Source organism: Dermacentor andersoni, chromosome 3, assembly GCF_023375885.2.
Source record: "Dermacentor andersoni chromosome 3, qqDerAnde1_hic_scaffold, whole genome shotgun sequence".
Lineage (NCBI taxonomy): Eukaryota > Metazoa > Arthropoda > Arachnida > Ixodida > Ixodidae > Dermacentor > Dermacentor andersoni.
Genome location: NC_092816.1, coordinates 205,657,707 through 205,670,974, shown reverse-complemented (window position 1 = coordinate 205,670,974; position 13,268 = coordinate 205,657,707). Strand labels below are relative to the sequence as shown.

At 45.1% G+C, this 13,268-nt stretch overlaps 1 protein-coding gene across 1 annotated transcript in view; it reads right to left on the bottom strand.

Annotated features, from left to right (window-relative positions):
• Osbp (oxysterol binding protein) overlaps positions 1-11,690 on the bottom strand; it is a 77,036-nt gene extending 65,346 nt beyond the window's left edge. Inside the window, exons 1-2 of the mRNA XM_050172674.3 lie at positions 11,157-11,690; positions 10,886-11,091 (exon numbers count right to left, since the gene is read on the bottom strand). Of these exons, the coding sequence (XP_050028631.2) occupies positions 10,886-11,091; positions 11,157-11,290 (340 nt within the window). The 5' untranslated portion in view covers positions 11,291-11,690. The remainder of the gene's footprint in view (positions 1-10,885; positions 11,092-11,156) is intronic.
• Positions 11,691-13,268: the final 1,578 nt, after the last annotated feature.

Sequence of the window (13,268 nt, the reverse complement as noted above, 5' to 3'; positions counted from 1 at the left end):
AGATGGTGTGGCAGGTGGGTTTCCATCATTTACGTGCTCTTCTGTGGGCACGATGTACTTTGTAAATTCGCACTGATTTCAATCGATCATGTCAAAAAACAGAAGTGATGGACATTTTAGCAGCACTAATTTCTTAGTACTGCTCAAATTATGTGCTGCACTGCTGTTGAAACGAGCGACCAACAATATCCCTGATCAGACGACATCTGCCAGCCACACGAATTCACTTGCTCGCATGAGGTGCACATGTGTACGCGACCTTGGGAGGCAAAGCTCAGATTAGTGAGGATGCGATGTGCTCCAACAAGCAAGCTGTTGGGGTTTTTTTTTGGGTGTTTGCAGGCTCTGTCTCTCTTGTTCTCGTGAGCATCCGTATTGTGCTGCCGCCAGCGGCTTCTCTGATGTGCGCATGCGCTTTTGATGGTGCTACAGAGGAGAGCACTTTCCATCCAAGCCATTTGATAATGGGGAGGAAATGTGTCGGGCTGAACTGCAGCAGTCGCTTTGCATCTAGCAAGGAAAAGGTACTGATTGCCTTCAAGGTTACTAGTGACTCAGTACGGTTGCAACTGTGGGCTAGTGCAATTCCAAGGAAAGGTTGAGAGCTAACATTTCATGACTATGTATGCAAGCACTTCTCGGTGAGTGTCATAACCAGTAGGCCATGTTGCGGTGAACCAAGGGGTAAAGGCCTTTTATACAAGCAAGAACAGCCGTTTTGTTGCCACACCATGTGCTGCCCATATTTCCGGACTGCCCCATCTACTTGTCTTCAGTTTGCAAAATAAAGAAAGCCAACTGAATGCAACGAGAAGTACATGAAGCATGCTAAGACAAAGATTTCGGTGGGCCATGATACGAGAATTCACGCTGCTTGCAACTTGCTGCTGAGGATTCACACTGCTTGAGCAAGATGAGATGATGACTCAAGGCTTTGAAGCTCTGCATGGCTTTGAACCTCTTCAGTGAGCGTGCCTTGCACATCCACATGAGCGCACTTGGACAAAAGAGGGCGTGTCCTTCAACTGGCTTTTTGGTCACCAGAGCAAGCACCGTTTCACCTCCTAAAAAAATTCCTGTTCCGTTATCATGGGTCTTACAAGAGTTGCCTCTACTAATTTTATCAGTTCAATATCTGAAACATCGTTGCTTGGCTGCTCAAAAAATGCACTGCATCTACTCTTTGTAACTGTTTTTTTTTTATTCAGCCTTTAAGCAATTTCATGATTCACAAGACTACCTCATGATGCATAGTGGGGGGGGGTATGCCACTGCCTGCACATGAAATACTTTTTCAAGTTTTCCCAGGGAGTCCACATTTGAAGGCACAATGAAAATCCTTGAAAAGTTTACATTTTTCACCCTTGTCCTGTAGTTGTGTGAGCCTAATGAAGCTGAAACCGTGGGATATGTAGTGAAACCAAATTTCCAGAAGCCAGAATTAATGCACAAACAGAATTATTACCAACAAATTAGGGAAGAGCTGCAAATGCAGCAATGCACAATAAAGCAGAATCACCACTATATCCCCACATGTGACGTCCATCGCTGAAAGTCAATGCTTTCCAAGAGTCAGTTTGAGGTTAGGGAGTTGGTCTTGCTGTTGTGTGGCCCAGTTTACCGAGTACAGCAAAGCGCCAGACGATTCCACACGCTGTTGTATCGACCAATAACCGGAAACGAAAGACGTAGGTGGGTTCCGCGAAGTGGGGACGCGGGAAACACCCACGCTTGGAAAGAAATCGGATTAGTGGCTGCGCCTTAGAAGAGGCACCTGATCTGCACCCTCGCTCAGAACAAAAGGGTAGACGGTCCGAGCTGAAGAGGAGCGTTCAGGAAGACGGGTGTGAAAATAAAAGGTAGGGGGTGCTTGAGGTCACCGCCACCGCTAATGCCCATGCGCTTCCCACATGTCCCGTTGACCGTTTTGGTCACAGAAATTGGGCGACGCAACACTGCCCAGCCGGTTCAATTCAGTGTCAATGTTTGGCATCCGCGTGCGTGCCTGTGAAAACGGCAGTAGCTTTACCACCACCTAACTGGCTACGACTGACGGATGCTTTTGTATGCGATCGCCATCGGGTCCCAATTATGGTGTTTGAATTTCAAGCAAACTGGCCCACAGCTGCATGGGGACAGAGGTTTCTCAGTGCTGGCAGGGCAGCCCACTGTCCGGCAGACATGCACTCAATAAGCCGTAGTTTCATGGAAACATTCTCGCAGCTTGCGTGGCAGCCGCTTGCAGGAGAAAAGCGGAGGACATCAAGGGCCGATACTCGGAGCTTAACGTAGGGGAGAGGGAGATGACACGTGTCTTTGAGCAATCCTATCCCCTGGCGTGTTGTAAAGTGTGCCACTAATTCCACCAATGCCGTGTGCGGCACAAAGGTGGTGGTGCTATTGGTTGCAATGATGTGAACTCGCATGTGTGATTGGCTGGTTTGCGACACCTTTGTGCAACTGAGGGCTTAAAAAGTCACGTTTTGGTTGTGTGGAGAGAGCGGAGTTTAGGCTTGGACTCGACAGACACCTCGGCGTTTGAATAAAGCGTCACTTTATCGGACAACGGCTCTTCCTTCGCGCTACCACCGTTCACTCGAATCATCGAGGGGCACCGACTTCGGACCTTAAACGCCTTCCCTCGTTAACTAGTGTTGAAGCTACCAGAGGATAAAGGGAAAGGAAATTAACTCTAAGGTACACCATCCTGAGAATGCAAGACCATTACAACCAGGTCAGTATTAGAAGCAACCATGGCTTCAGAAGGGGTAACGGTGTGTAAGCTTCATTATAAAAACATTATAAAAGCCATACCTTGCTAGGACGAAGCTGTTTCAGAAACCTTTCTTTTGCCTAATACTACCGAGCAATGAAATTGTCTGCCTTATTTTGTTATTCAATGTCCAAATACAACTGCATTTGAAGTTGCTCTGTTAATGCCCCTTATGTGACCTCTCCTGCTTGGATAGCCCAGCTGCCTGCAGTACTGTTAAATAAATAAAAGGTATAAGAATTACTGCTCGAAGTGTGACCATAACTTAAAAACATTCTGTGCACATTGCAGGATATCATATTCATTTAGTTGTTACTACTGCGCTCTGGCAGCAAGGTCACCTATGCTTGTCGCATTGCCTAGATACAGTGTTCTGCATTCCCATTGTCACCTAAGTGTGCAGCAGCAGTATTTATTTTATATTTACCAGAACACGTCAAGCAGGTTTCTTTACTCACATTTGCCAACAAAACATACGCCATGCAACCTGTAAATCACAGTTTCCTTTGGGCTCAAACAATGGTCCCATGCTCGATGATCATGGTGGCAAATGCCGTTTTCTTATTGATATGCTTAAAGGCCTCAGCAGATTGACAAGAGGAACAGAGCTCACACTTTTCTACAGGTGTGAATTGTGATGAAGTATTTATTCATTGATTTTATTATGTTTACTGCATTTGTACAAATTTTAGTTACCGTATTTACACGATTCTAAGTTGACCACTTTTTTTAAATTTGAAAACCTGAAGTGGGGGGGTCGACTTACAATCGAAACCAAAACATGGCACCGCTAAAAAAGCGAGACCAACGGGAGCTACAATGTAGTTACAATTTTATGTTTGCTCTATGGCCCTACCCATAGCTTTTCGCTATCCCGCGTGTTTGTTCGCTTTTCGGAAGGGTTTTTCAACATTTTTCAGAGTTTTACAGTGCACACAACACTCATGAGGGGGTGTCGATAGTTGATGGAAGCGCTGCTGTTCCATTCGCGGTGGCACCCTCAGAACGGCGGCGATTGTGGGGAGCATCAGTAGTTCATGAAACAGCAGACACCGCTCGCGGGTTTCTCTTTGCCTGTTGCGCTTAGCTTTCTCTATAGTTTGATGAAAGGCATTGGTTTGACACGCTCCACTTGACTGCCGGCTACGTTCTACTTCTATGCTTCCTCAGTCGTCATGAGTGCTCCAGGCCCACTAATCATTCGGCACTCATTCACAGCAGCGTTCAAAAGGGCTGCCATCCTTTACGCCGAAGAAACAAATCACTGCGCAGCGGGCGGCAAGTTCAATGTTTCTGAACAGGTGGTGCGAGAGTGGCGACTGCAGCGAAACAAAATTTTCACCTGTGACGACAAGTGAGGAATTTACCACGTGCCAAAATCTGGACGCTTTCTGGAGCTGTAGGCTAAGCTTACGGCGTATGTCACTGAAATGCGCGATCAGTCCCTGTCAGTGAAGTGTGACATGGTCATGAAACAAGCCCGGATCTTCACCTTTTAAAGGGACACTAAATAGAAAAATGATTTCTGCATCAGTACATGACCGTTCTACAACACCAAAATCACCACTCTTACAACGATGAGACGTTTGGTAAGTCAGAAAAAGCGCAAGAACGAAATACGGGTGGCGACGCCTACTGAAGTTCCCGCACCTGGGGGCTGTGACGTCTTGGATTTTGATGGCATCTTCTAGGGCCTACTAATTATATACAGCGCTAAAGATTGACTACATTGTGCTCTAAAGGAACAAAATATTAAACATGGCAAGTTTCGGGAACCTTTATTCAACCAACGCGGCCCAAATGCGAAAACATACTTTGGAATCCCCGACGTCACGCTGACGTACCGGCGCTAGGGTTTTGGCGCGAAATTCAAATACTGATACTTGGACCTTCATTTTCTCATTATTAATCAAACTATTTTTTTTAAATGACTGCCTGCAGGGTTCTCAAACAATGCTTCATTAGTCTAAACTGATTTATTGTTTTGCTTCAGTGTCCCTTTAAGGACCTGCTCCGCCGTGAGTACAACGAGTGGCTGGCGGCAGAAGACCGCGAAATTACGCCAACCGGACCTGTCAAAAGAGCCTCCCTGACGGCTGCGTGTGGGTGCATTCGGCATGGGCTGCCATTCCACAAGATGTCGTGGTTGCGGTCGTTTGCCAAATGTGAAATTTCGCGGGACAACAACGCGCTGTGGGACCGTAGCAACAATGACGTTGGCAGCACTAGTGAACATGAGTAGTCCAGTGACCAAGTCAGCTACTAATAAATTTTCGTTATCGAATGCGCCCTCGGGTATGCTCTCCTTGTTTATTTTTTCCTGTCACGCGATATAGGGGGTTGACTTGCATTCGAGTCTACTTACAATCGTGTAAATACGGTACTAATGCCTCTATACATCAATTTTATGCTCACACACAGCTCCAATCATTGTTAATCAGAATTTCTAACAAGATAATTTTCCAATACACCTATAAACCTTTCTCAAGGGACTCCATAGCCTCGATTGCCCTTGCACAATAAACGCACTAATCATGAGGCCTTATATGACATATGAAAGACTACTTTTTTGAAAACTGGGAAAGAGCCACAAGTTCAAACTGAATTACATCATAACTCGAGAAAATGCAGCCCAAAATGCAACAAAGTAACGACATGCCCTATGTACGTTTTGTTCATTTTAGAACTATTCTTACACCAGTACTCTACCCTTTCTCTAAAGCAGTGAAATTCATTTTGGTGAAGCTTCCACAACACATAATCAAGCCTTCCCTGCCACGCACAAATGTGCTTTGCGATCAGAATGGGAAAACCAAAACAACCTAGCCAGGTTACAAAAGCCCCTGAAAAAAAGAGGCCTGTTCCTGCTGCTACCAAACCACATCATTTCTGCGATTATCCTGTGATACACAAATCGACACATCTTCCACCAGAAAGGTTCATAAAAAATTTGTACTGCAACAAAAACACACTGGAAACTAGCCTAAGAGTCAATTACTGCTTTATTCTGCAAACTGAACATCCAGTTGTAGTCACTGTCAAACATTTTTGCATGGATGCACAGTGTCTTTTGCCCACATACCTGCCTGCATTGTCTACTAATATCAGCTGTATTTTATGCATCTTTGATGTGTTCATTCTGTATTGCACTGTACTATGGCCTGCTACGTGCTGTGCTGCTGTCTGTATATATTCATTTTGTGTTGGTCTAATATTGTTGCACTACTGAAAAAGCAGGTTTCCTGGACATTTTCCAAGCTGCCAAGTGTAGCGTTAGTGCATTCCAGTCTTTCCATACCTTGGAGGCATAAAACTGAACTGAACAAAAGTGGCCCCACAATAGCTTCCCTGAATACTCACTGCTGCCCCAAGGTAAATCTCACCTCTACAAGTGTCACTTTTGCTATGTCATTCATCTTTATGTCCTGCTGTGATGGATTCAAGTATCCCGTGCCTGCCAGAATCATTTGCTGTCACTCTCCTCCAGGTAATGCCAGTGTGTTTCAAAAGACCACTGTATCATCTAGAACTTCAGCAGCAACACTTGAGAAAGTAAATGTTGTTATTGGAGGGCATGGGCAGTTTTGCAGTTTCTTACTCTAATCTGCAATCCCACATAAGATACTATAACTGAATGAACCCATCCATATGCTACACACTCTGCTACTCTGCACTAAGAGATTAGTTTACAATATACTCACACGTGTGCCTGCGTGCATGCATGTGTTTGGGTAAGGCCAATGTGAAAGACAACAAATTTATGTCACCTTTAGGCCGAGCACTATTGAAGTAAATTTGTGTTTTTCAACATGGCCTTACTCGAATACCAATACAGTAGACAGGAAAATTTACCTTTAAACTATACGTACACATATGTATATAATTCTGTTTAAGAGTCCCTTAGGGTTACACACTATACAACTGATATGGCAAAAGCCCTCAGTGTATAGAGTGTACTAGGCCTTGGGGCTGGTGGAGGACGACAAAATTTACAGGGTCAAGAAAAGCACAACCATAGCAAAGGCTCGTTCTCATAAGCAGCCCAAGCTTGCACCAAGTGCTCGGCCTTCCAATCCCCTCTCACTGCCTGTGGAAACACTGAAACTGTTCGCACTTCAATGGCAGCGCCCTTTCTTGCCCGCTAGTGCACTGGAATTAGGCTGTGTCAACAGTTCCCCACATTTCATCTGCACATGACCATTTCACATCTCGAGTTACACCTATGAACTTCAATTTAAAGGAATAATGAAATCACACTCTTAGCTTGCCATTTTCTTTAACTAAATGAAAGCCCACACCCTCTAAGCACAAGATAATATACAGCTGACTCCCATTAATTCAACATCAGATAAAGTGCGAGGCCATAATTAAAAGTTAATTTTCTTGCACAAGATTAATTTTTTGATTTTTACATTCTATGTGTGCCCCAACTTTCAGAAAATTGTTGCAAAAGAAATTATCTTCTACCGTCATTAGTTCGGGAGTTACAGCGAGTTTTCCAACCCATACCCTCGTATTGCGGAACCAAAACCACGCTGCATTGGTTCCGAAATTCAGTACTATTTCTTTCATATAAATATCAGTCAAGATACTTTCTCCATTTTACGTTGTCACAGAGCAGCCACACGAACAAAAAGAAGGCTCTACTAGTGCCCCTCGTGGGGGACCCATCTGTGAAGTTGGTTGCACGCTAGGCGCCTGTGTAGTTCTGACATCTTTCAGGTGATTTGAAACATTTGTTTACATTTCTCTCAACACAAGATTTTGCTCCACCTCATGTTACATAAACTTTGATAATTTTGCTGAATGAATTTCTTTCAATGAAGTTTTGCACACTCATTTCTTAGAGATGTGTGCAACGAACTAGGACAAAAGAAATTGATGCAATATTTTTTAATTCAGTGCTCACAAATAGGCAATTTTCTTATGCTTTGCTTATCTTTTTCAGACATTACTTGCTTAATATTTACCCCGTTACATTTATCCTAGTCCACTGCATAGGTCCCACACTTGGCCACATAAGTACCAAAGCTTTAGTCAATTCGGCAATTTATTATTTACTTATCAATGCTGACGCGACTAGTACTTCTAACACATTTTATGACAAAAATTACTTGCCAGAATATAAAATTAACCACTTTTCTGCACTGTATATAGTTGCGTAAGTTAAGCAAGACATTCTTGTACAGGAAAAAATGCTATTGTATCCTCGCTTCCGATTTAAAAGGTTTCTTTTCTTTTTTTGTGGCCTCCCACCTTAATTCAACATTTTGCTTAATTCGAACAGTGAAATGTCCCGGCGAGGAACCATGGAAGGAAAACTCATTTAGTTTGAACTCGGAAGCATGCCCCATTAGTTAACGTTATCCCTAACAACTGACACCAACGCCCCTTCAGGCATGCAGCAGCTATAATAAGCTTGAAAACACAAGAAATTCAGCTGACTACGCTAGTGCATCCTTAGGAATGAAATTGTTTCGTATAACTTTAGTTTTGTTTTTTAGTAGTCGACGCTACTTCTACCCATGAGGCAATCCACTGCCACTTGTTTGTGCACTGTCGCACTGAGCCAATGTTAAAACAAGTCGGCGTCCTTCGCTCGATGCTGCTTGAGTCGTGCTTGAAGAGCAAGAAACAAAATATAGTTACAGACTACTTAAAGCAATAAAAGAAAGATCCAAGATTGTTCAATTGGCTGCCATTGTTGCTATTGACCAAGCCTTACAGTCGTGCAAGGGTCCAACTGAAGGGAATACTAGCCAACGGCAGAGAATCCCAGATGTTTCGACGACCCAGTTTCATTTTCGGCACTCAAGAGGCAAATGTGTTACGATGTCTTGAGACACTGCATCACTCTGTTCCTATGATTGCAGCCACTGCCACACGCTGCACACAGCCAGAAAAAGTGCACACAGAAGTCTTGCTAATTTTAAAAATTTTCATAAGCAACATGATCATATCTAGTCTTATCACAACACAATAGGAGCAAGTTTTTCTTTGTGTCATGATAATGTAGATGATGCCAGGTCCAGCATTAAAGGCTACCTGTACTATCACATTAAAATAAGCTTGATACTCGCTAAGTGTCATCCTTTCATATGTGCATGAGGCATGCATAAACTTCCCGCAACCTCAAAAATGTGTATCAGTAGTACTCCCCCAGATAGGCTCGTTAAGCTTGATAGCTAAATGACACTTCCGACACACCAGAAATATCAGTCTACTGAGAGCACGATCGTAGCAGGCCAGTAAAGATGCACAAGTTAAAGACAGGCTTGCAGTCCCCCCACTAGTTCTTTGCAGCGTCTGCTCAGGAATAAAGTTTAGTGATAATGAAAAATTACAGTGCATGCTTAAAAATAAAGAATTAAAAAGTAAACACAGGGACTTTGAAGAACTCCTTCTGAACAAAACAATGAACACATGTGACGGTCTTTAAAATCCCCCCATCACCTCTTTCTGCTTTCTTACACAAAAGCTGACGTTTTTATGGAAACAGTAGAATGCTTTCAGTACTCAATTGTTACCTTGTGCAAGTGATCTGATCTGCAATACTCACAATACTGCTGACATTCATTCAGCAAACAAAACACTTGGTCTCCCTAGGCACCACGTGTGCCACAAACAGCATACTACACATAAAGACGAAAAAATGCCTGCTACCTAAGATATATTATTATTATTGCTGTTGTTGTTGTATACAAAAATAATAACAAGCAAAAAATAGCAAAATCAGGCTAGCTGTTGTCTCCTGAAAGGTACATCACGCCCATCTACTTGAAGAGGAGAAAGGAAAATGAAATACAGAGTATGACGTATAACATCACACAGACAGAGGAGGGTCACTACAGATGGTAACCAAGTCCACCTGCTGAAGATAATTCCACAACTTCATATTGTGTTGAAGCACTGCCTTATGGAGGACCTTGACCAGCATGTCAACACACACGTCTGTCCAATATTGTGCTACAAGGATGCATTCACTGCAATTCACAGGACTTAATTGTATGAACTCTAAATGCAAAATTTCGTACACCACTGAGGTAGCCAGAAATTTTTTTCGAAGGGGGCGCACACTTGACCGGGGACTGCATGGGTTGAGTGCTCCCTCCCTGGCTGCGCCTCTTTCCCCTTACCATCACAGTTACCACCAGCCTTTGTCTTCTTTATAAATTCTTGCACACTTCTCTCAACACTATGTATCACATCATCCGCAAGACAAGAACACTGGTAACCTTGAATCCTTAGGCAGTGTTCACATACTACTACCTTCTCAGCTTCATTTCTTTTTTTTCCAAGCAGACACAGAACAAAATGCCCTTCCCCATCATATTTCTGACATTGCCAGATTCCACCTATCATTTGATAGTGCCGCTTGTAGAAGATGTGTTCTCCCTCTACCTTTGTATGTTCACTGTTGTAATACACTCATTCTGGAAATGTAATTGTACCATCGTAGTGCCTACAGTGTAAATGAAAGCCCCGAATGCTGTTTTATTTATGCTTTGTGCAATGCGGCTGCCTAGAAAGGGGTGTTTCAGGAAATAAAACAGCACTCAAAAAGGCTACTCTGCAAGTGACATTAACTGCTTGTAGACTGTCTATACAATTTTACACTGCTGTTGTGACCTGGAGAGGGGGGAAGCTGGTCAAACTTAAGTAAGCTGCACTGTTGTGACATTTGAGTGCCTCAGGAAGTTACTGGTGGGTCGTAACGGCACACCAATAAGATGAAATCTGAGCCAAATGTATCCACTTGTTTGTGCACAGTTTCAAGTATGAAAAGTCAAAACATGCATGCAAACAATTGACGAACACGACTAGTCGCAACTTTTCCACGCTAAGGTCTGCTGTATGCGACCAGTAAGTGCGTCTGTCATTTTTGAAGTAGTCAGTGAAACTAACAGTATACGGCTGCGAGCTTCATTCTCGAGATGACCCCCGTTCAACAGGCGGGATACGCCACAACAGGCAGGATACACCACAGCAGAGGTTCTACGGAGCGAGACTGCTGCTGCGGTCAGTGTCCTTGACTTCTTTGATCGCACCTACGATCGAGCTACAATTATCACCGCCGCCCAACGGAGCGGCGGTCACAGCAGCTGAGCTCACCGGACTCCATCATGCGCACGGCACGGGCCTTGGCCAGCTCCAGCGCGGTGACCCATTTCTGGCGCTCGATCTCGTTGCTGGCCTTGAGGTGGAAGGTCTGCGTGCCCCCGTTGGAGATGACGAAGTTGCAGGAGTCCTCGGTGTGGATCACCGCGCTCACCAGGCTGATGGTGCCGCGACACGTGTGCGCCATCTCCGCCTGGTTCCTGCGTGTCGTCGCACGACGCGGTCAGCAGCTGCCGCCGCCACTGCGTGCACCACTGCCACTCGCCTGTAGTATGAGAGCAGCCCGTTGGAGAGCACGAACCAGCGCTTCTGGTAGCCCTTGAGGTAGTTGGTCCACTTGGCGAGCCATCCCTTCATCTCCGGCTCGCCCTGCTGCTGGCCCGCCTCGCTGCTGCTCATGGCTGTTCAAGCGCCGCCGGCGCTCCTCGGCGACACGACGCACAGTGTCCTCCGGCGGCTCGAGTCCCCGCTTACCATACGCTGGCGGCGGCGACTCCGTCAGCTACCGGCGGCCCTGCACTCGATGCGGGAAAAACAATCACGCAACGTCGGCCATGTTTCGCTGCGCCTCTCCCGGCGCCTCTGCCTGTACTCGCGGGGGCGGCTCCACGCCCCCGCGTGGTAACCGTTTCTCCCGGTGCGTACTGGCCACCAGCCACTCGCGTCGCGCCGTCACAGGACACACGCAGAGGATTTCGCGCCGGTCCTCACGTGCGTGGGGCAACGTGTTGATATTTCATGGCCCGAACGTCGCGATGCAGCTCTCACTTGCTGCATTCCCAATGACATCGACACGAATTAGCGCGACGTTCAACCGCACACCATTGGTTCTTTATTCTATGCGCACACTCCAGTAGGGACTTGGGGACTTCCTATGCGCACTTGCCACTTTTGGGCTAAAGTCCCTAGATTTTCTAAAAAAGCAAAAAATATATACGGACTTTAGTTCGGGCACGCGCTAATCATATCATACCGCTTGCGTTCAATATCCGTTTCTGATAGCGCGGCTCACACGTTTACAACACCACGATGCAGTATGTCACGTCTTGCTTCCTTATATCGGGCAAGTATAATGCGTGCCTCGTAGAACGTATTAAAATATGCAGAAAAAGGCGATGGTTTGGTAATATTTATTGCGAAAGCTATTGCACGGACGTTCGAGGTGCATTCTCGCTGTCCCGCTATCGACGGAGCACGCGTGACCCAGGCGCGGAGGATTACGGTGTTTCCAGAAACGCTAAGTGCGTTTTACTGTAAAAACGACGGAGCAATGTGGTTTTCATAGTAAAAGCAGCAAAAAAATGACAGCCACTGAAGTATTAGGTGATTTGAATGCGAAAGCATTGTGACTTCTCTCGTTAATTTGTTCTGTTCATGGTACGTGGCATTATACATTTTCACGTGCACTTCACAACTCTACCTTAATCCACCTTGCTCTGACTTTTACCAACCTTAATCAAATTTTAATTCACATATTACTCCACCTTAAGTCACCTTACTCTAACTTTCGCTAACATTAATTCACTTTGCTTCACTCTAATCAACCTTAATTCGCTTTGATTCACAGTAATAAACTTTAATCACTACAAGTTAACATTGCTATACAACTTACTACATTCTGTATTACTACTGACGTCATACAAGACGCTGATGAGGTCACATTGATTTTTGGCACCACTCCTTGCAGACAGCAACGCCAGGTTTTCTGCCTCATGGGACGTATAATGCTTTCGCATTAATAACGGCAACACAAAGCATTGAAGTACGCAGGACAGGCACTGAATTAACAATCTGAGGGCAGCGCCTGCTCTCTGTACTTCTCTGTCTTGTGTGGCACTTCTTCCTGCGCTACCTTTGCTCTGAAAATCAACCAACTCGACAAGTTTCACACTCTAGAGCAAAGTGGACCGTCAACGTGCTCCGATGAATCGGTTGACCCAGGATAGCTTTGTCTTCTACTGCTGACATGACCCAGTAAAAGAATGGTAGGCAACCCTAATGTTTGGCTTAGGTGTCTTTGTGGCACTCGCACCGCTGCACTGGTGTTCGTAAGGTTAACTTTAGGCGAACACAACGCACGAACCGAACTCGGAGGCCACTGTTTTCTATTAATTAGCTAGTTAAATATCACGCCACCGTCTTGTGTGATACGTCATTAGTGGCATCATTACTTCCACTTTCTACTTGTGGGTTTCCAGGAATTTCGCCGAAGTCATGCTCACATGGTGGGTCTCTAAGGTCTATGATTCTGCGCTTTGGTGTACGGTAATCGTCATCATCAGCCTATTTTATGTCCACTGCAGGACGAAGGCCTCTCCCTGCAATTTCTAATTACCCCTGTCCTGCGCCAACTAATTCCAACTACCACCCGCGAATT